The 21504-nt window shown below is 35.8% G+C and overlaps 1 protein-coding gene across 4 annotated transcripts in view; it reads left to right on the top strand.

Moving 5' to 3' along the window:
- SYCP2 (synaptonemal complex protein 2) overlaps positions 1 to 21504 on the top strand; it is a 68977-nt gene that overhangs the window by 46265 nt on the left and 1208 nt on the right. For 3 of the 4 annotated variants that reach the window (XM_047746694.1, XM_047746692.1, XM_047746695.1), the window contains 19 exons: positions 3033 to 3160; positions 4157 to 4193; positions 6035 to 6105; positions 6199 to 6256; positions 6720 to 6775; positions 7190 to 7247; positions 7726 to 7894; positions 9938 to 9975; positions 10481 to 10651; positions 12108 to 12307; positions 13707 to 13917; positions 17645 to 17735; positions 17971 to 18126; positions 18712 to 18839; positions 20111 to 20205; positions 20284 to 20383; positions 20622 to 20680; positions 20771 to 20849; positions 20946 to 21002. In XM_047746694.1, the coding sequence (XP_047602650.1) occupies positions 3033 to 3160; positions 4157 to 4193; positions 6035 to 6105; positions 6199 to 6256; positions 6720 to 6775; positions 7190 to 7247; positions 7726 to 7894; positions 9938 to 9975; positions 10481 to 10651; positions 12108 to 12307; positions 13707 to 13917; positions 17645 to 17735; positions 17971 to 18126; positions 18712 to 18839; positions 20111 to 20205; positions 20284 to 20383; positions 20622 to 20680; positions 20771 to 20849; positions 20946 to 21002 (1962 nt within the window). The remainder of the gene's footprint in view (positions 1 to 3032; positions 3161 to 4156; positions 4194 to 6034; positions 6106 to 6198; positions 6257 to 6719; positions 6776 to 7189; positions 7248 to 7725; positions 7895 to 9937; positions 9976 to 10480; positions 10652 to 12107; positions 12308 to 13706; positions 13918 to 17644; positions 17736 to 17970; positions 18127 to 18711; positions 18840 to 20110; positions 20206 to 20283; positions 20384 to 20621; positions 20681 to 20770; positions 20850 to 20945; positions 21003 to 21504) is intronic. The other variant, XM_047746693.1, reaches the window with a different exon arrangement.

Raw genomic sequence — 21504 nt, 5'->3', positions numbered from 1 at the left:
GTCAGCAGGTATCAACATTGAGGCAAGACCCTCTACCAGCAAAAAGATTGCTCTTTGCTGAAAACTCAGATGATTAGCATTTTTTAGCATTAAAGTATTTTTTAATTAAGATATGTACTTTTTTTAAAAGGCATAGTGCCATTATACATTTAATAGACTACAGTGGTAGAGTAAGCATAACTTTTATATGCACTGGGAAACCAAGTTCATTTGACTCACTTTAATGCATTTGCTTTGTCACTGTGTTCTAGAACCAGAACCACAGTATTTCTGCAGTATGTCTATACAAGGCCTTTATCAGATATGTGTTTTACAAATAGTTTCTTTCTCTGTGGCTTGTCTTTTTCTTTTTGAAACAGTGTCTTTTACAGAACACAAATTTTTAATTTTAGTGAAATTCTGTGTCTCAGTTTTGTCTTTCATGGATTGTGCTTTTGGTATTATACAAAAAGGCATTGCCGAACCCAAGGTCAATCTAGATTTTCTCCTCTGTTATCTTCTAGGAGTTTTATAGTTTGCATATTACTTTTAGGCTTATGATCCCCTTTGAGTTAATTTTTGTGAAGGGTGTAAGTTCTGGGTCTAGAATCATTTTTGGTTTTTGGTTTTTAGCATGTGAATGTCCAGTTATTCCATCATCGTTTGTTGGAAAGATAAATTTATCCATTGCATTGTCTTTGCTTCTTTGCCAAAGATCAGTTGACTATGTATATGAGGGTATTTCTGGGCTTTCGGTTTGCTCTCTGTTTGGTTCTGTTACTTGATTTGTCTATTTCCCCAATACCATTCTACATTGATTATTGTATCTTTATAGTAAGTCTTAAAGTATGCTAGTGTCAATCTTCCAGCTTCCAGTTTTGTTCTTCAATACTATATTGGTCATTCTTGGTGTCTTGCTTCTCTGTGTACACTGTAGAATCATTTTGTTGATATTCACAAAATAACTTGCTGGGATTTGGATTCGGATTACATTGAATCTCTAGGTCAAGTTGGGAAGAACTGACATCTTGGCAATATTGAGCTTCCTACCCATGAACATGGAATTTCCTTCCATTTATTTAGACACTGATTTTCTTCATTAGTCATGTGTAGATCTTGTACATGTTTTGTTAGATTTATACCTAAGTATATAAATCATTTTAAGGAGTACTAATGTAAATGGAATGTAATTTTATTTTATTTTAAGATTTATTTATTTATTTGACAGACAGAGATCACAAGAAGGCAGAGAGAGAGAGAGAGCAGGCTCCCCGCTGAGCAGAAAGCCCGATGCGGGGCTCGATCCCAGGACCCTGAGATCATGACCTGAGCCGAAGGCAGAGGCTTAACCCACTGAGCCACCCAGGCGCCCCTGGAATGTAATTTTAAACTCTCGTTTTTCATTACTAGCTTATGAGGAAGCAGCCAACTTTTGGATATTAACCTCGTATCCTTCAGCAGTGCTATCACAATTGCTTTTTAGGGGGTGCCTGGGTGGCTCAGTGGGTTAAAGCCTCTGCCTTTGGCTCAGGTCATGATCGCAGGGTCCTGGGATGGAGCCCACATCGGGCTTTCTGCTCAGCGGGGAGCCTGCTTCCCTTCCTCTCTCTCTACCTGCCTCTCTGCCTACTTGTGATCTCTGTCTGTCAAATAAATAATAAATAATATCTTTTAAAAACAAAACAAAACAATTGCTTTTTAGTTCCAGGAGTATTTTTGTTAATTTTTTGAGATTTTTTTTTCTACATAGACGATGATGTTATCTGCAAACAAAGATAGTTTTATTTCTTCCCATTCTGGATACCATTTATTTCCTTCTCTTGTCTTACTGCATTCATAGGACTTCCAGTTTGATGTGGAATAGAAGTGGTGAGAGCAGGCATCTTTCCCTTATTTCAGATCTTGGTGGGAAAACATGTAGTTTGATGTAGTATGATGTTAGCTCTAATTTTGTTTTTGTTTTTGTTTTTTTTTTTTTTGGAAGATATTCTTTATCAAGTGGAAGACATTCCCCTCTATTCCTAGTTTTCTGAGAATTGTTATCATGAAAAGATACTGGGTTTTTTCAAATGCTTCTCTTATATCTATTGATAAGATTATATGATTTTTCTTAAGGCTATTGGTATGATACATTATAATTGATTTTCAAATGTTGAATCAGACTCGCATATCTTGAATACCATTTAATTGTATATAATTCTGTTTATACATTATTGAATACAATTTGCTAATATTTTGTTGGTTTTTGTATCTATGTTCATGAGAGTGTAAGGTCTATTTCCTTTCTTGTATTGTCTTTGATTTTGCGTAAAGATGATACCAGCTTCATTTAATGAGTTAGGAGGTATTCCCTCTGCTTCTGTCTCTTGGGTGATTGTGGAAAATTGGTATGATTCTTCCTTAAGTATTTGGTAGAACTCACCAGGAAACCCATCTGGGGCCTGGTGTTTGCTGTTTTAGAAGGTTATTAATTATTGATTCATTTTCTTTAATAGATAATAGGCCTATTCAGATGATCTATTTCTCCTTGTATGACATCTGGTAGATTTTACCTTTCGAGGAACTGGCCCATCTGATTTAGGTTATCAAATTTGTGGCCAGAGTTGTTCATAATATTCCTTTATTATCCTTTTAATGTCCTTAAGAGTGACAGCCTCTATTTCATTTCTAATAGTAGTAATTTCTGTCTTTTTTTTCCCTTTTTTTTTTCCTTAGTTAACTTGGCAAGAGATGTATTGATTTTATTGATCTTTTCAAAGAACCTGATTTTAGTTTCCTTCAGTTTTTAATATAATTTATTTTTCCATGGATAGAAACTTATTTTGATCTCTACAGATCATTCTGCCCCATGTGTAAACTGTTAAGTCTTTTTTTTTTAAACTGTTAAGTCTTATCCTGTGTTTTTGAATGCCTAACAGACTTACTAAACAATTTCTTACCTCTTTTATTTCTCTTTGTAGTTATATATAGAACCAGATTTTTCTTAAATGTTCCTTTATTTTCCTTTGAAGGATTACTGGTAGAGTTTTAAAGTAAATTATAAATTGTTTCAGAGAGAAAAGTCAAAAGACAAAGGCTTTACTGATGCAGCAGAAACCTTGATAAACCAAATTAATAAGAGGTATAAACCAAAGGAAGATATAAAGTCTACAAGAAAATTCAAGGAGTCTTTGATTGACAGGTATGATCTTATATTTTAGAAATAAACATTTTTCTGCCTGATACAACTAAATTATTTTACTCAATTTTAAGAAGGTAAGTTTTGAGCATGTTCAAGTAATACAGTTTTCCAGCAGAAAACACCTAGCTATTTACTTTTTTTTAATTAATTTTTTTTTAAGGATTTTATTTATTTGCCAGAGAGAGAAAGAGAGTACACACAAGCAGGCAGAGAGGCAGGCAGAAGCAGGCTCCCTGATGAGCAAGGCGCCCTATGCGGGACTCGATCCCAGGACCCTGGCAAGACCTGAGCCGAACATCAACTTAACCAACTGAGCCACCCAGGCGTCCCTAGTCATTTACTTTTAAAAATAGTAGCTGTTTAAATTATACAGGAAGGGAACTAAATTTGAAATTCGTCTTTGTAGTAGGTGATTATTACATTTTATAAAATATCAAAAGTACCATATTGATACAGCATACCATTTCATAAATAAATCTTTGGGATATAAACATTTTAAGATTTTATTTATTGAGCCTAGTGCTGAGTAAAACTAAATATATTTAAATATATTGCTTAATGAAACATGAAATCTAAATGAGCTGAGAAGTTATTTTTATATAGTAAATATGTATTTTTTTGTTTGCAGTCTTTCTGAAGGTTAGTTGTTATTAGAAATGTTTCTTTACAGGTTAATTGGTGGTTAATTCATATTTAAATTAATTCTGGCCCTATGATAAGACACAAAACAATTGCTCTCCTGGCAGAACCATTCATTTCCAGTTGCTTGGCCCCTCCTACTGCATGAATGATTCAGCTTCTCATTAACAGTCAGGGTTGCTATTTACTACAAGGGAAGCTGCAAAATTACCCGGCTGGTGCCGCGCACGTCAGTTCTTTATAGCGTATTGAATGTGAACTTAGTGACCCAGAGTTTTACGTTATATAAAATGGCTTTTATGAAGAACATTATGATACTGAATTGCTTTTTTAATTTTGGCAAAACCTTTCTTATAGTGGCTTTTCAAACAAATCTGATCTGCAGCTCAGTAAGGTAGGTTTCATTTATTTAACTACCCAAGTGTATAGTCAAACTCTAAATGATATTTGACTGTAAACATAAAATGGAATCGCAGGATGGGATGGCATTAGTGTTTGCAGCATGTTGATCAATGAATTAAACAACTGACAAGTTTAATGGCAACTACTCAAAATAGTCCTCTTTCTGTTCAAATTTTCAAAACAAAACAAAAAAATGTTTCTTTTCCATATGTGAGTGTGACGTTTTCATTTTTTGGTCCCTGATTCAATAAATCTTTATTTTCATAGCTAATCCCATCTCTTCTGACAATAAGATCCTTCCTAAGTTTCTGTTTTTTGTTTAAAAAAAATTAACATTTATTCAGGATTAAAATACCAATTATCTTTGATTTACTCCTCACAGTTACTTTCTGTGCATTTAATTTCAAGTTTTGAGGTTCACCGTCTATACATTCTTCTTAAATATCCCCTTTGCTGCCTGTGCAACTCCTTTTTCCTAGTTTGAGTTCTAATTTCCAGTCCCTGGATTATTGCAGAAGGCTTTATGTGATTCTTTTGCGTCTAGCGTTTCTCTTGCTGACCTATCCTTCTGTTCAGAAGGAGCTTTTTTCTCTCTAAAGCACACAGCTTCAGTCACGCCTATCCGTTGTGCAAAATCCCTTCTTTGGTCTCTGTTGCTTATGAAGTGGAGACTCAGGCCAGCTTGTCAAAGTCTGTCTTTATTTCCTAGTATTAGCTCCCTATGGGTGTCTCCTTTAGCTGAAGAAGAAGAATTTGAGCTTCCCTCGAGTATCTTTCCAAGTGTTTATTCTTTTTCTTCCCCTCTTCAGAAAGCACTTGGACTGAGTCCGCGTGCTCTCGCACTCTTCTGCTCGTCAAAACTTGATTCCTCCTTGTGAGTCTTGCTTCAAAGTCTGCCTTCTTTTTAAAAACTTCCAAGGTGTCCTGACTCAGAATCCAAATGGGCAAGAATTCTCAGTCTACACACTGATTTCTTTGTACCATTGTTCGAGATTTCACTCGCTGTTGCAGTTTTTATCTCTCCTTTGTCTTCTGTTAGCGTGGGTTGGTTAGAATCATCTTTGTATCCTATATAACACTTTTGCTTCCTTTTGTATCCTTTTTAATATTTTGGCTTATTTTTTGTATCTTCTCTAATAGCTAGCGCAGGCTAGTACACAGTAGGTGTATTGAACAGGTGTATGTAAATGCTGGTAAAAATGCTACTGGAAAGGATAACTGAGATAAGTGATCAGAGGAGTAATATAATAAGGGATAAACTTTTTGAAAAAATACAAATAGTTATATATAAAACAGCCAAAATACAGAATAAAACTTAATATGAATAACAACTAAAATGAATAGTTTTAGTATTTCCAACTTATTAGACTTCAGAGTATTTCTGTTCAGTAATCAATCATTTAGTGATATTAATAGTGATTTTACATAAACCTTAGTCTCCTCCAAAGTTTTTCTAAGACTTTAAAGCAAATGAGTCCAGGAAAAAAAGAAACATGCTTGTTTTGTGTTTCTAAAATCACTAAGGTTCAGCTTATAGGATAGCGTTTACCTATGTACAGGAGTGTCCGTGCAAATAAAGATGTAAGAACCTTATATTTTATATTTAATTTACAGTACTTCCAATTATGTTCTTAGTACTTAAAGTCTTCAAAATTTTTATTGGTCTGGATGTTGTAATACTTTTCTCAGTTTACATTAAAGAAATGGTTACAGATGTAAAACATGAATAGAAACAAGTAGAAAAAATATGAAAATATAATTGCATATGTTGTTTGTTTGCCAAGTATACTAGTGGACAAGTTTGAATGTTATATAAACTTCTTTTGTATTTAGGAAAAGGTTCAGAAAAAAAGTTATAGACAACTGAAGACTACTTTTGTTAATGTTACTTCTGAATGCCCCTTGTAAGTAATTTTTCATAGATCTTAGTTTTATTCATATTTGAAGAAAATGTATTTATTATATAACAGAGTTAATATTTCTCTTCGTTTTTACAGGAATGATGTTTACAATTTTAATTTGAATGGAGCTGATGAGCCTATTATAAAACTTGGAGTAAGCTAGAAATCAGTATTTTGTATTTAGTATTTATTTTGTATTCACCATATAGTTATTATAGTGTATGTTTTTGGGTTTCCATTCTCTTGAAGATATGCTTTGAAAGAGTTTTAAATATTTTAAAATTTATTTGGCACCATTTTAGGTATATTTGGTTTCCTTTCAAATCCTCTGGACTAAAGTAGAGGAAAAATTGGTAATTGGGGCATGGGGGTGGGACTCACACTACTACATCAGGAAAATCACTTTCATTCTGGATACAAGAAATTTAAAAACAATTACTCCTATTTATTTTTTTAGTATATTTTATGGTATTAGCTTTCTTCTTAAATATAAAAATATTTTAGTAAACTTAATTTTATGGCTGCATCTTATGAAAGTTATAGAAACTATAATTTTAATTTTTATTTACCTTATTTCAACACTAAGAAAAAGTGTTTAATATTTATTCACAATATAGATCCAGGAATTTCAAGCTACAGCTACAGAAGCCTGTGTGGATAATTCAATAAAACTGTAGGTGCTTTTATTATAATTAGATGGATCAAATTAAAATAAACTTCTCAATTGTTCTTTGTCTTCAAAATTTCTCACACTTTGAGAGTATTTAACAGATGAGAAGAATGAATAAAAAATGCTACTGCCATGATTACCTCCATTCTATTTCTAATATTTCAGCCTTTGCTTCTAACATTAATGTGTAGATTCTGTGTACTTTTAATATTAGTTGTGTCTCTTAGATGATAAAGCTGAAAGAACTCAGTCCTTTCATCTGACCTTGTTATTTTTATAATTAACTGAGGTCAGAGAATATAAGCAACTTGGCCAGAATTATATAGTGAATTAGTAATGTCTAACTGTCCAGTATATGTTACCTTAAGAGAACAAATAACTAAAGTTAATTAAAATTTATGAATATTTTTGTTTAAGGATAGGTTTAAGGAATCATGATGAACTTGAAACTTCTCTCAAAACAAAAGATAAAAGAGTAAGTTATATCCTAATTGCCTATTAATAGCAGTATTTTAAAAATAATTTTCCAATGCCAAAGATGATCACAGATCTAGAAAACAAAATCATTTGGAATTTTTCCCCCTCTGTGGGATTATCCACCTGCCCACTATGACTTTGGCATGATCTTTGAGCTATTTGTAATCATCTAGTAATAGAAGATACGACAGCTTTACTTTCTTTGATGACATTGGCGTATGTCTCTGTGGGAATAAGCAGTTTTAACAAAATATGAATCTCAGTCTCTGCTCTGGATTTCTGAGTGACTTTCTAGATATGTTTTCCTTAATGCCAGGTAGATTAGTATGCCAAAAAATTAAGAAGTTAGTTTTTCTGTTGCTTGAGGTCGGTTTTTGGTTTTGTTTTGTTTTGGCTTAACTTACCTTACATAGCATAATAATGAGACACATTTCTTCATCTATTACAAGGATTCTTTTTTTTTTTTTTTTTTGTAGATTGTAACAAATCCTAAAAAGAAAAATCTTTTTAGTGATACTGACACAGAATACAGATGTGATGACAGCAAGACTGATGTCAGCTGGCTAAAGGAACCAAAGTCAAAACCACAACTAATAGACTATAGCAGAAATAAAAACATGAAGAAACCTAAAAGTGGGAAATCAAGTAAGAAATCACTTTTTAGAGAAATGTTGCAAATGATTTTACCATTTCAAGTACATGAAATGCTTTGTTGGTTGATAAGTATATTTGTGTATGTAGTTCGTGTTTGTAACTACACAGCCTTGTGAATAGAACAGAGCAACATTTTGGTTTCTGTTTTCTCATTTTTAGTAATATGGTTCTATATAAATTATTTTTTTTACCAGGATCTTAGAGACGCAAAATATGCCTGTCATATTTTTTGATTCATGCATCCTCTCATTTGTCTACTCATGGCCTACTGTTGTTATTCAGTTATTTAGCAATTATTGTGAATGACGTATTATTAAGTACTCATGAAACCAACACTCTAAGCAAAAATCAAATCTTGGACATCCCATTCCCTGTCACACCCACACATATTCTTTTTAGGAGTTCACATAGAATGCATATAAAGATATATTGTAAGGAAAACAATTTTCTTGCAGAAATACCTTCCACAGATTTTTCTTTTTAAGATTTTTATTTATTTGAGAGAGAGAGTGAGAAAGAAAGAGAGAACATGAGAGGATCATGACCTGAGCTGAAGGCTGTCGCTTAACCAACTGAGCCACCTAGGTGCCCCACAGGTTATCTTCCCAGCATATGGCTTCTGCTTTGTCTAGTGACTCTCTTGAAGTAGTTGGATAAGAGTTTGAGGTATGGGTTTTTAGCTAGAACCTAATAACCATTTTCCTGGATTGTTTGCTAAAACACAAAGATTTCATATATTCCGTTTTTAAAAGAAGACAGCATAACTCTGAACTTTTAAATTGATATGTATTTTAAGGGAATCAGCTTTTAGGTCAGGATAAAAATAACCAATAGTAACCTTTGTGCATATGTCAGGGGGAGCAGGTGATGACTTAAATAGAAGTAAAAATAGAAATATGGAAGTGAAGCTTGGCATGTGTTCATAAACGAGGCTGAATCTTGAAAACAGATAAGGCCTATTATATACATGTGGGAGAGAAGCAACAGTATTATCACCTGTAAAAGAGACAAGTGTGAAAGAGCATCATGTGTTAGTGCAGGGATTGTAGCATTGGGGTAGTTGGAACACAGATCAGACTTGGGGGGAGATGTTGAAAGACGCACTGTGTCTGGTCACATGTCTGGACTTGGAAGCAGTATGTTCTAAGCCAAGGGGAAACAGAAGATTCACATGTTCTCAGGGAGTTTACAGTCACTTGTAACAGAGAGTAGATAATCAGAGATTTTGAGGAGACCGTTCGGGGTTAGAATACTGTCACCAGTAAGTACTTCCAAAATTGAACTTCTGAGTGAAGTTTTGTTTGAATAGCCAAGTGACCGCCAGTCAGTGTGTAGGGGCTGGCTTCTTGCCAGGACTGGAAGACCTTCCTCCCAGAACTTCATTGCTTCGTTGGTGTGGGTAGTTTCTTAGGCTTCAGAGAATATTTAGAAAGTTGATTGTGCTTGAAAGGCAAAAAAGGGAATAGAAACTGAAGCTATTCTCAGTAATATGGATGAATCTTAGGAACCATGGTGAAGAATAAAGCAAACAATACAAAATTACGTATGAGATGATACTGTTTTATAGAGCTCACTGTATTGTTTAGGGATACATATCTGTGAAGTCAAAGTTTCTTTTTTAAGACCAAGTGAATGAGAAACAATTCAATATAATGAAAATTTCCCTTTCGGCAGAGGGGTATTGAGCACCCTAGAGATGCTCATAATTACACATAAAGAAAACAGCGCCACTCAGCGTCCGGCTCTTAGACTGAGTGGGAGACGCATCTAGGTATTCATTATGACTTATGTATTCTCTTGCATGTCTAAAAATTTTAGGATGTAAAGGAGGAGAAAGGAAATTGGTAATTCATATCCTACCAAACATTAATAAGTTATCAATGTCAATGTAGCCTCAAATCATCTTGAAATTTAAATTTTTGAATGAGTTTAAAGATATGTTCTTGTTATGATTTTAACTTCTATGCAAAAATATTCTAATAAATTTTAATGCCAGTTCATATGTATTTGAAAACTCATTTTCTTGAATTGCAGAACCATCTTTGGAAAGGGGACAACCAAGATCTAAAGTGGTAAAGCCAAGAAGTTTGTGTTCAAACATCACTTTAATATTATTTTTCTTCTGTCATGTAAAAAACTTCATTTTTCATCTCATAATTTTATCCTTATTTGTTACTTGTTTTTCCATAATTGTTCTAGACTTCGCATGCATCCTCCTGCCTTCTGCCTTTTTGGATCATGTTGGCCTGTTTTAGGTCTATTTTATTCTGTAGTTATAGGAACTTTTTTATATCTCTGCTTCTCTTTTTTTCCTCTCCTTCTCTTTTTTATGTAAGTTAGGTAATATATACCAGGCCTCCCCAGAGCTTTAATGATAGGGATTTAAAAAAAGGTAATAGAGAAGATATTTGGGTGGAAAGATAAAATCCCATCTTTCAAAAATGTTAATCAGGAGTCCTTTTTATTCCTACAAATATTTTATGTATTTCTTGTCACAGTGCCAGTTTTATAGAAAATAGCTTATATTTCTTATATCTCAAATACTGATCTAATAATTCAGAAATTTTTCTCCTAAAGACACCCAACAAAAACATCACCAAAAAGGTAGAGGAGACAGTTCCAGATGGGAGAACCAGACTTCCACGAAGAGCAGCAAAAACCAAAAAAAATTATAAAGATCTCTCAAATTCAGAATCAGAGAGTGAACAAGAATTTTCACATTCGTTTAAAGAGAAATTGCTAGTAAAGGTAAATAGTTACAAGTCAGAAAAAAATTTCTGAAAAGCCTGTGAAAATACTAAACAATATATTTTTGCAGAAATGTCAAATTTGTCACATCTTAAGATTAAACCTTCTATATGAGAAATTGTATAGACTGAAAATTGATGTTCAGGCAATATGTAAATTTGTGAGAAGTTGGCATTAGTGTTATAAAACAGATGTTTGACTCTAGGCAAATGATAACTTGAAGATAATATCTTTGAATTAGTGAAGTGCTTGATCTTTCCAAAATTTTACTTCAAGAAAGTGCAGACTGTTGGGAAGCAGTGAATCTTTCTCTTGAATGGACCTGAGGTTCTTCCTATACACTGCCCAACCTGTGTCCATGCCTGGTTTCTGTCCTGAAAGTTACATACGTATGCCTAGCCATCTGTGCTTGAAAGCTTTTTTAACAAAGTAAAAAGAAAAAAAAAAAACAAAACAAAACAATAATAACAACAATCCAGTGCTTACAGTGTGCCAGGTGCTATGCCAAGTACCTTAACATCTTAAAATCTCTCAAGTACCATACGTGATTAGTACTCGTATTGACATCGCATTTTACAAACGAGAAATTAGGGCTCAGAGAGATAAAGGAACTTGCCCAAGGTCACACAGGTAGGCGGTGGTAAAACAAAGTTGTGAACCCAAAGAGTCTAGCACTAAAGGTAGGTCTCTGACCATTCCACTGTGCTAACATCACATCAGTAAACTTCCACCTCCCCTTGTTCGTAACCTTGCTATCCTTTACTTGGAAGACTTTAAGGACTTTGTGACTTATCTCCACATTTTCTATCACTTCTTACTTTAATTTACTATACATATAGCTGTTTGTCTTCCCAAGCCACCTCTCCTTTTATCCCTCTTCAAAGAAAAACCCTGAAAATCTCCATACAGTGAAATAGTGCATCAGAATACCTCTGCACACTCACTGCCCCTGTCCCCTGGCGTGTTCCCAGAGCTGAAACAGATGGAATAGCCTGTGACTCCCTAACAGGACCCGTGGCGGGCTCGCGGCGCCAGCGCACAGACCCAGGGAGACCCCTGCCTCTCCGCCTACTGGGCTCTGTCAGGGGTCGCCCCTGGCCTTTGTAGGTCTTCCTTCACCTTCACAACTTATAAAAGTTGTTCTTTTACAACTCCCAAGCATGTCAGGTGCCATGAAATCCAGGAACTCTTTCTGGTTTCCCCAAACTGATGATAATTTTCTCCTTAACAGCATTTTGGTATTTCTTATGCTATTATAGTCCATGTATTTTTTCCTGTGAATTTGTCATAGGTCTTCTAATATATTAGAAAGTCCTTCACTACTCATGTTGAGGCCCCTGTTATGCCTGTAAATAGTATTAGGAGATATTTGGTAATTTCAGCATAATTTGTCTTATATGCCTAAGTATAACTTATCTGTATTCAAGTATGATCTGAAAGTTATCAATACCTTTAGGAGGAGAATATCCATTCCAGAAGCAAAACCATGAAGCTGCCAAAGAAACAACAGAACATCTTCTCTGCTGAAACACAAAAGGATATATCAAAGGAATGGAAAAATTCATCTCTCCTAAAAGATGCTATAAGAGATAATAGCCTTGACTTATCTCCTATATCCTTATCTGGGAGCCCATCATCTATAGAAGTAATGAGATGTCAGTATCATTTTTTTCTTTTAAATATTCAATAAGTTTCTATTATGATTCTAATTGTGTGAAAATACAGTTTAAAGATTAATCTTAAACATGCCCTTCAAAATTATAGGTAGTTAAAACATCATTTTTTGAGCTAGTTAATGCTGGTAACTTGGTCTTTGTGAAGTAGACATTAGGACAGTGTCCATTTGACACTCATGTCTTTCATGATAGGAAGTTAAAGATCAAATGCTTCAATGTGGAAAATATTTAATGTATATTTACAAATTATAATGTGCTGAATAAACTTTCAGATTTTTAATCCCCAAATATATTTAATAACGTGAAAATAATGATGGGGATTTCTACTTTCTCTTTTTTACATTTCATTGACAAAAGTCTCTAAGGAATATCATGGTCATTCTGTGAACCCATAGTAGGTTATCTTCATGATTTGAGGTTTGCTTTTATTTAAAAATAACTGACAAATACTCATATTTTTTGGAGCTCTGATGTATAGTACACACAAACACATACACACATCACACACTTTTCTAGCACAGAAGCTGTAAGTTTGTACTTTTATCTTTTTCACTTCCCTTTAAAGATATTTTAAAACATTTCCAAGTATCCATCTTTTCAGTTAAAATACAGGATTTAAATAAGTTAACATACTTCCTCCAAAGTAGTATTTTGTTCTTTTCTAGAATATTTCCATAGTGCTCAGGACCACTGTCATGTCAGATAAGCACACACTGGAAGACAGATGTACATGCCCTTATTCGACCTGAAAACTTGTCTGAGAATTCATTTATACCAAGACTTATTTTGGCCATGAATTTGCTCATCTATATATGAAAGATTGAGATAAGATGATTTCCCAAGCCATCTCCAACCAGAAAATTCTGTGGCTTTACTATGTGACTATTGGCTATGATGTCAAAATAATCAAGACAATACTTAGGTTTATCTTCACAGAGCAGCTCATACCACAGATATTTTTGTTTGAGCTTTTGAAAGTTCTTATGATTACATTTTATTTTTTTTTTTAAAGATTTTATTTATTTGACCGAGAGAGATCACAAGTAGGCAGAGAGGCAGGCAGAGAGAGAGGGGGAAGCAGGCTCCTTGCTGAGCAGAGAGCCCGATGTGGGGCTCGATCCCAGGACCCTGAGATCATGACCTGAGCTGAAGGCAGAGGCTTTAACCCACTGAGCCACCCAGGTGCCCCCTTATGATTACATTTTAAATTGAACTATAGTATTTTTCAGAGTCTTAAAAAATTGGTCTTGATTTATTATCTATTTAAATATAGATAAGATTTGAGGATTTGGTTAATTATTATATTAGAATGTAATCGTACTATTTCTGAAGCAGTCACAGTGATAATACTTGCCATGTGTTTCTTGTGTTTTGTGTTTCAATGCAGGTATAGAGAAAATAAGAGAAAGGAATTTTACTCAGGATTATGACCGTATAACAAACTCCCTATCACCTTCTCCAAAAACTTCATCCCCTGAATCCTTAAGCAGTAAATATGGAGTTGGAGGTCCAAAAAAGTCACCTAAAAACAGTGACAAAAATTTTTGTGCAAGAGAAAGTTGCTCGCTAATTCCACGATCCTTCTTGTTGGTAAGAATATACATTATTTTTCCCTTATCAGATATATCTGAAGGGGGTAAATCATTTCTCCTAATTTTAATCAAATACACATTGCTTATCCACCTAACATAAGGCTCAGGGTTTGGTCTGTGGGAGAAGAGTAACCTACTGATGAGTAAAATAGCCTCCGTGAAACCTAGACTAGCAGGGGGCTGTGCAGGAGGAAGGCCGTGCTGGTGTGGGAAGCACTGAGTGCCGCTGGTATTGGGATCAGAGGGCTGGCCTCCCCAGAGGCGCTACTCACTTGTCTGTACGTCCAAATCACATAGTTACTGAATGAATATTAACAAATTTAATGATACGGGAAAAATTCTTTATATATGTATATACCATTTTTTCTCAATATGTAGGTATGTTCACAGGGTTGTAAAAAGACATTAAAGACAGGAAGCAGTTACGGTCCAAGCGAGGGAGGGCAGCTAACACCCGTGCCTACAAGGAAGTTTGCAGTCGTGGATACTTCGGTGCCACTTTACAAACCCCACTCTGCCTCCACTCCCCACCCCCACCCCCGTTTTCTTGGCTTGGGTTGTATAAATGGCTTAAATTAGAGAATTTTAGAGCAGTAATCAAGTTACAGAACTGACTGCCAAGATAATATAGTTTACTGTAACTGGGTATAGCAGGAGAGTTGTGAGTCAGACAGATTGGCATTCAAATCCTGGCTCCGCTCTTTGCTAACTGTGTCACATTTTACAAGTTAATGAATCCCTCCGCACCTCAGTTTTCTCATCTGCACAGTGGGGCTGTGAAAAATTAGTCTGATTATTTAAGCGTTAATACCTGATACATAGTAAATACCCAAATACATTCTTCTCTTGATATGTGCTAACCTCTGTGTACAGAGATGGAATCAGTGAGAGTTCAGTACACCTACAGCCATGATCTAAAACCTCTGATAACACCAAATTTCTGTCCTAACCATTTGTAATTGAATGTTTGTATTCCTACCGTGTTTTAAGGGCCTTTTATTCTGGTTAGCCAGTAGTCCTCACAGAGCATGTTTCTAACAAAATCTCTCATGAAAGCACCAATGCGCCAAACCGATGGGAATGGAGCTCTGCTGTTTAAAGCAGACAGGAGGTCTGCAGCCTAGACTCCTCGGCCTGCCTCCCCAGTCATCCCTCCCCAGTCATCCCCAAGGCACCTTTGCAATCCTTTGTCAGTAATGCTCTGCCATCCTTGGTTTCCCTGATTCCTTCCTCCCCTCAGTACTCCATCTTGAAATCTCAAAACCTAGATAATCGCCTGCCCACTTTCTTTTATGCTGCTCAGTGCTAGTTGGAATTTTAATTGTCACATACTTACTGGCCATTTGTTTCCCATTTACTGTTGACTCTTAGATATCGGAAATTTGTTATCTAAATAGTTCTGTCAGCTTGCACTCTCCAGCACTGGTATGTGACCGTCCCATTTCTCTACAGTTTTAACCGGTTGTTACCAGATGGTTCTCTGTTTGCCAATCTGTAAGTGTAGTGAGGAACTTTACTCTGCATTTTGCTGATTAACAGCATCAGTATTTCATGTTTTTTGACAGGTTTGTGAATTGCCTTTTTTTTTAATATCATCTGATTTTTCTTAGAAATTTGTAGGAGTTCTTAAAATATTTTAGATATTAATTCTGTATTGGTTATATACAATGCAAACATTCTTTTTCCAGTGTTATCTTTTCACTTCAATAAAAAACTTCCATAGGACAAAAAATGAGACCATAAAATTGACCAGTCTTTGTGTTCAACAAATCCCTCAGCTACTGTCCTGTTCCTTCCTGGTTAAAAGTGTTAGTTTTGATTCCTTTCAACTTTTAGGTTTTCAGTCTTTCTAAGATTTCTCTTTGCACATGGGTAGTGAGTTAGTGCAGGATCATGCCTGAGTGCCCCGCTGGCTCCGCCGGCTGCAGTGCTCCTCTGGGCCCAGCCCGTCAGCGGGGCGCTGCGGCAGCAGCCAGGTGAGCTCTGTGTGCTGCGGCCCCGGGGCTCTCCTCGGCAGGGCCTCCCCGGAGCTTCACCACCCTCGCCTTGTACTTTCACACGCTCTGGGCCCTCTTCTCACTCGTGTAAATTTCGCAGTTTGTCTAAGGGGATTGCCGTTTCCCAAGATTGATACTGAGCTTTCGTGTCCACATATTTTTCTCTCTACATTTTGGTGATATTTCCAAAAAAATTATGCCAAATCTTCCACAGAGAAAATAGATTAACTCTTGTGTTTTATGGATTTTCTTTTTGCTGTATTAAAAAAGCTGAATTTTCTGGGTATTTAATTTTTTGCTTTTGCATAGAAACACTATTGATTTTTATATCTCCAACTACCTTGACTAATTCTGTCATAATTCCCTGCCTAGGCCCTCTTGTTAGGGAGATGATGACCGTGGGGACAATGTTCACTAGATACTGTACCAATAGGCATGCTTATTCTGTAGTTCTTGGTGGGTACTTTGATCAAATTAATGTTTTAGTTGTCTAAGGATTTTTTCACCCTTTAATTGTGAATGGTTCTTGAGTTTTAGCAGCAAATGAATTATTCCCTCAAAACATAAGTAGTTTTGGTTTCATATTGTTGTGTTTTGGCTTTAAATAATTTTCTAATTTCCTTTGGGTTTGTATATGTCTTATTCATTCATAGCCCAGGCATACTCCAATTAATAATACTGTTGTGAATAGAAAAAATATAAATTCTGTGGTACTTACACAAGATATACACAATTGCAACAGCTACTCAGATGTAAGCAGTTATAGTTCAGAAAAAAGTTGATGGAAGTTGAACTTGCAAACAATAATGAAAATCCTGTATAAAGCAATAGCGGTTTAAAGGGTAGTATAACCATCCAATTTAAACTAAGATTGTTCTTACAACAATCCAATAACTGTTCTTTAATAATAGTTATATTTTAATATTTTTAACTTACTGAAAATCTGATGTTCAAAGTATGAAGGATGGTTTAATGTTGGAAAAAAGTTGAAATTTTTAAAATGAGAAGTTGTAAGGTCTTAAATAGGATATAGCGGCTGAATCACTGACTTACATAGTTATAACAGGGACTTTCAGGTTTCATGATTATATAGAAATTTGGCTGAGCTTTGTGCCACTGTAGCAGTCCATCAGTCCATCGTCAAAAATATTGTAATAACCTGTAAAACACAGAAAGGTAAGGCGGAATTTTATAACCTGGGGAGGGCTCGACCTCCACCTCAATGGATAGGTTTCTGTTCCTTCTCCGCTTGGTCAGTATCTACCGACCCACCTAATACGTAGAGGAAGGTAACTGGGTTGGCATGCATTTTCATGGAAGAGGAAAAGGACTCATTTGACTGGAATGGAGAAGCTTGTGTACAGGAAAACGCCAGGTTAGATTAAAAAAAGATGTTGAAAAGTAGGTTGAGAAAAGAGTTTTGACTTCTATTTTGTGTGGCTTCCCATTCCCCGACTCAAAGAAATCAAAATCCTAAGGAAGAATGGAAAACCAGGAGAGTGTTGAGAAAGCCAGCTGAAAACTATTGCTATAATGTAGGATTGAGACGGACATAAGCTTTTCATCAGTGTGTGGTTGTGGTGAGATGCAGAGGAAGGGGTAGAAACAGAACTACCTGAAAAAGGAACGGACCACAGTTGCGATTCATGGCTTCACGGTTTGAGAAACATGGTCACAGGTGAAGCAAGAGCACTTACAGAATTTTCCAATTTCTAATATCTGTTTTAGGGAGGTCATTCCGCATCTCCACTATCCCTGTCTAGTGAAGAAAGAGAGCAGATATGGTGTGACTTGCCTTGTGGCTCTACTCATATGTCAGGTTTGTAGTCCTAGCCCTGCTTTAAAAACAGCATCACTGAAATACTACTGCGGGGAATTATCGTTTAAGACAGAACATTTATCAGTTTAGTTAGTCGAATGGAAAATAGAACTTAATGCACTAATGCCTTAAAACAAATAATTGAAAGCTTGTGGGTTTTTTTTTTATAAAAGCAAGAAAATTGTTTGATATTTTTAATCAAGATTGTAGCACCATTTTTTTAACTGTATCTAAGGCCCCACACAGCATCTTAGTCGCAAACGAATGTACATAGAAGATGATCTAAGTAATGCTGATGAAATAGAGTTGGAAGAAGAGGAGGAAGGGAGAGTATACTTGCTTCCCAAAAAGGTATCTAAAACTGAGGATAGAGATCATCACACTTACAAAGGTAGGTAGAATAAATGCCTTTGTCAAAATGCAATTATTGTGGAAGGTGGTTTCTTAGATCTCAATTGATACACACACACACACACACACACACACACACACACACACACACACACACAAATGCCCTCTGTAAAGGGAACTCTGGATAAGTCTAATAAGGGTAATGCTTTATCACAAAGTTCACTTTCTGTGAAAAATATAGTTGTAAGGGTCTGTTTTGTACTCAGAAATCTCCTTTATGATTCTATTATTGATTACCACATATAAGCTTTACTAGAATATAAATTTACTGATCAGTATGTCACCAAATATTGGGTTATTAACATAGAAATAATTAAAAAATGATCAGTTCAAAAATGTTCCATCCCAGTGTTACCATTGCCAAGAGGATTTTTTAGAAATCAAAATAGTTTTAAATTGAAAAATAGGAGGTCTTTTATGTCATAATTCTTAGATCACACACAGAATCTGAAAATAAGACTTTGTTCTCAGTTTCATAAGACTTCTAAACTTCCTGAAGTTTAGATTCAGACTAAATTTGTAATAATGTATATTTTAACTTTACTTGATTATCTTCATTTTTTAGTATCTGGAAGTGTATCTCCATTATCAACAAATGACTTTTCTTTCCCTGGGGAGAGCTGGGAAAGTGAGATCGCCGAGCTAGGGGTGATGTGCGAGAGCCTCAACACAGAATTTAGGAGGAAGTTCGATGTGAGTTACCATTCTTTAAATTATGACTTCTACCCAATAGTATGATAAGATACTACCTTTCTACAAGACTGTCAGCTGGGTTTGATCCTTTGGCAACAAAACACCCATTTAACTCCCTTGGTCCTCACAGACTGGTGAAAAGTGGAGTAATTTGTCTTCGGAGCCAGGTTTCTCTTCTAAAACCTGTGCGTTATCCATATTCTTTCTTTTCCTAGATTCTTTTCTCTTTGTCTTATTTCCCTTTTCAATTTGCTTACCATTTGGACTCTTGGCATGATTTTTCTTCTTTTCTGAACGATTTTCTTTTCGTGCCTCATCTTTTTCTTGCACGGGGATGACAATAGAGAGAGCACCCTCACAGCGTGGAAAGGATGCAAGCCCTCTGGTTCTGTGTCACCAGGTCTCCACACCTACGGTGCCTTAGCTGCTAAGGCTCCGGTGAGGTGATGTTTGCAAAAATACTTTCTAGAACAATTTTTAATTATTGTTTTCTCCACCTACCTCTTTTTCCTCACATGCCTGTGTTTAGAATAATTCCTGGCCTGCTGTTAACCTGTGCAGAAAAATGTCTTTTATCACTAGCCCCATCTCTTATCTTTTTCTTCTCTTTAAAACTAAGATTCTGGGGGCGCCTGGGTGGCTCAGTGGGTTAGGCCGCTGCCTTCGGCTTGGGTCATGATCTCAGGATCCTGGGATCGAGCCCTGCATCAGGCTCTCTGCTCAGCAGGGAACCTGCTTCCTCCTCTCTCTCTGCCTGCCTCTCTGCCTGCTTGTGATCTCTCTCTGTCAAATAAATAAATAAAATCTTTAAAAAAACAAAACAAAACAAAAAAAAAAACACTAAGATTCTGTATATTTCATTTTAATTATCAAAGGTCAAACTAATCTCAACAGCAAAGCCCTGATTTATATATTCTGTTCTGCGTCTGGCTGCATCTAGCAAACATGTTTTCATGGAAGTTGGTAACAATTCTGAGTGTGACTTTTGACTTTGTTCCTGAAGAGAATTATAATCAGTAGCATTTTTGTAAATTATGTAGACTGTGGTGTCTTTACAAAACCAGTGATCAGTTAAACCCTTAGTTAAAACCTTCCTGTTGGAACCGGATGCTGCTCCAACTGGATTGATTTATGAGCACTGGGTTTAGGTTTTCATTTGTCACTTTTCTGAATTCCTCGTAATCATTTCCGTGGTCAAGGCTTTGTTTGTAACATAGTCTTGGTTAGAAAAGTTTGTGAAGAGTTTCAAGTTAAATATTAGTGTTTTTCAGATCCGCCAGAAAGTGATGGATTATTTTACAAAGCAATCTTGGAAAACGGCTCAACAACATCTGAACACAATGAAGCATCAGATTCAGGAGTACAGGTCTGTAATAAAAACCTCTTTGGAAAACTTCTGAATGCTACAGTTTACAAAAATAATCTCATTTTATTTCTTTACTAGGATCAAAAAACTTGACAAGTTCCAATTCATCATCATAGAGGAGCTGGAAAATTTTGAAAAAGATTCACAGTCTTTAAAAGATTTGGAGAAGGAGTTTGTGGTTTGTGCTTTTAAGAACTACACTTGGGAAAACTGTTAATTTTGTTCCTTAGAAAATAGTCTTAGATTGCATGGACACACATAGACTGAAGCTTATGCTGAGTAGTGCCTTTGATAATTAGGGGAAAACCCTGAAAGAGAGTGTGTAATATCTAGAATATGCTTAGCATATAGCCACGTTGTTTAAATTGGGAGTATAGTAATCATCCAAGTATTAATTTTTATATTTTAAAATTAAGGATTTCTGGGAGAAGACATTTCAGAAGTTTAATGCCTATCAAAAAAGTGAACAGCAGAGGTTAGTGTGACGTCCTTAATCAAACTATAATTGCTATATTACCGCAATGCAGTGTAAAATGATAACGACAAAGGTAATTCCTTTCGTTAGGCTTCACCTTTTGAAAGCATCGCTGGACAAAAATGTCTTCTACAGCACTGATTACGAAGACACTGTTTTTACATCTGAGGTACCAGCTTTTACATGTTTATACATAATCTCTCGCAATACCTCTTTGCTGTGAAAGTTTTACAGTAAATTTCATAGATGAAATGTGTATTTTCAGATGTGTTCGATGAAAGAAAACATGAAAATGCTCCAAGACAGGCTCCTGAAGGAAACGGTGAGTCCCCTCATGGGTCAGGGATTCACGTGGGTTGGCCACCAGTGAGGGGCAAGTCTTTCACAGGCTTGTCTTTTGTTTTGGTTTGAGAGACAGTTTCAGCCCAGTGATTCTTATTGTTTAAATTAGAATAGTGGGAGCAAACTTACTTTAATCACCTCTATTAGTATTTTACTATGAGTCCCTCCTAAGGAGAAAAAGGAGTATCAGTTTGCAGATTTTAAAATGAGCTAAAAGAATGATTTCTTTGTCCTGTGTCCAAGCACTGTGCCCTGCAGAGGACCTCTGCTGTGCCTTCTGCAGGAGGTGTGTCAGGACAGAGCCACGGGGACAACAGGATTTCCTTTACTTCAATTTGAGGATAGAAGTGTAGTTGCCTTTCCTGAGGTCTGGTAGACCCACAGCTGCACTGTGGGGGAAAAGCAGTCCTGAGGGGGGCGCAGGTCATCTTCGGTGTTGTCTCGGAGATGGCAGACCTTCTTAGGACCCTGTAATGTAGCCC

Source organism: Lutra lutra, chromosome 9, assembly GCF_902655055.1.
Source record: "Lutra lutra chromosome 9, mLutLut1.2, whole genome shotgun sequence".
NCBI lineage: Eukaryota > Metazoa > Chordata > Mammalia > Carnivora > Mustelidae > Lutra > Lutra lutra.
Note: the sequence above shows the minus strand (reverse complement) of the source record. Positions and strands in the feature narration are given on the sequence as shown.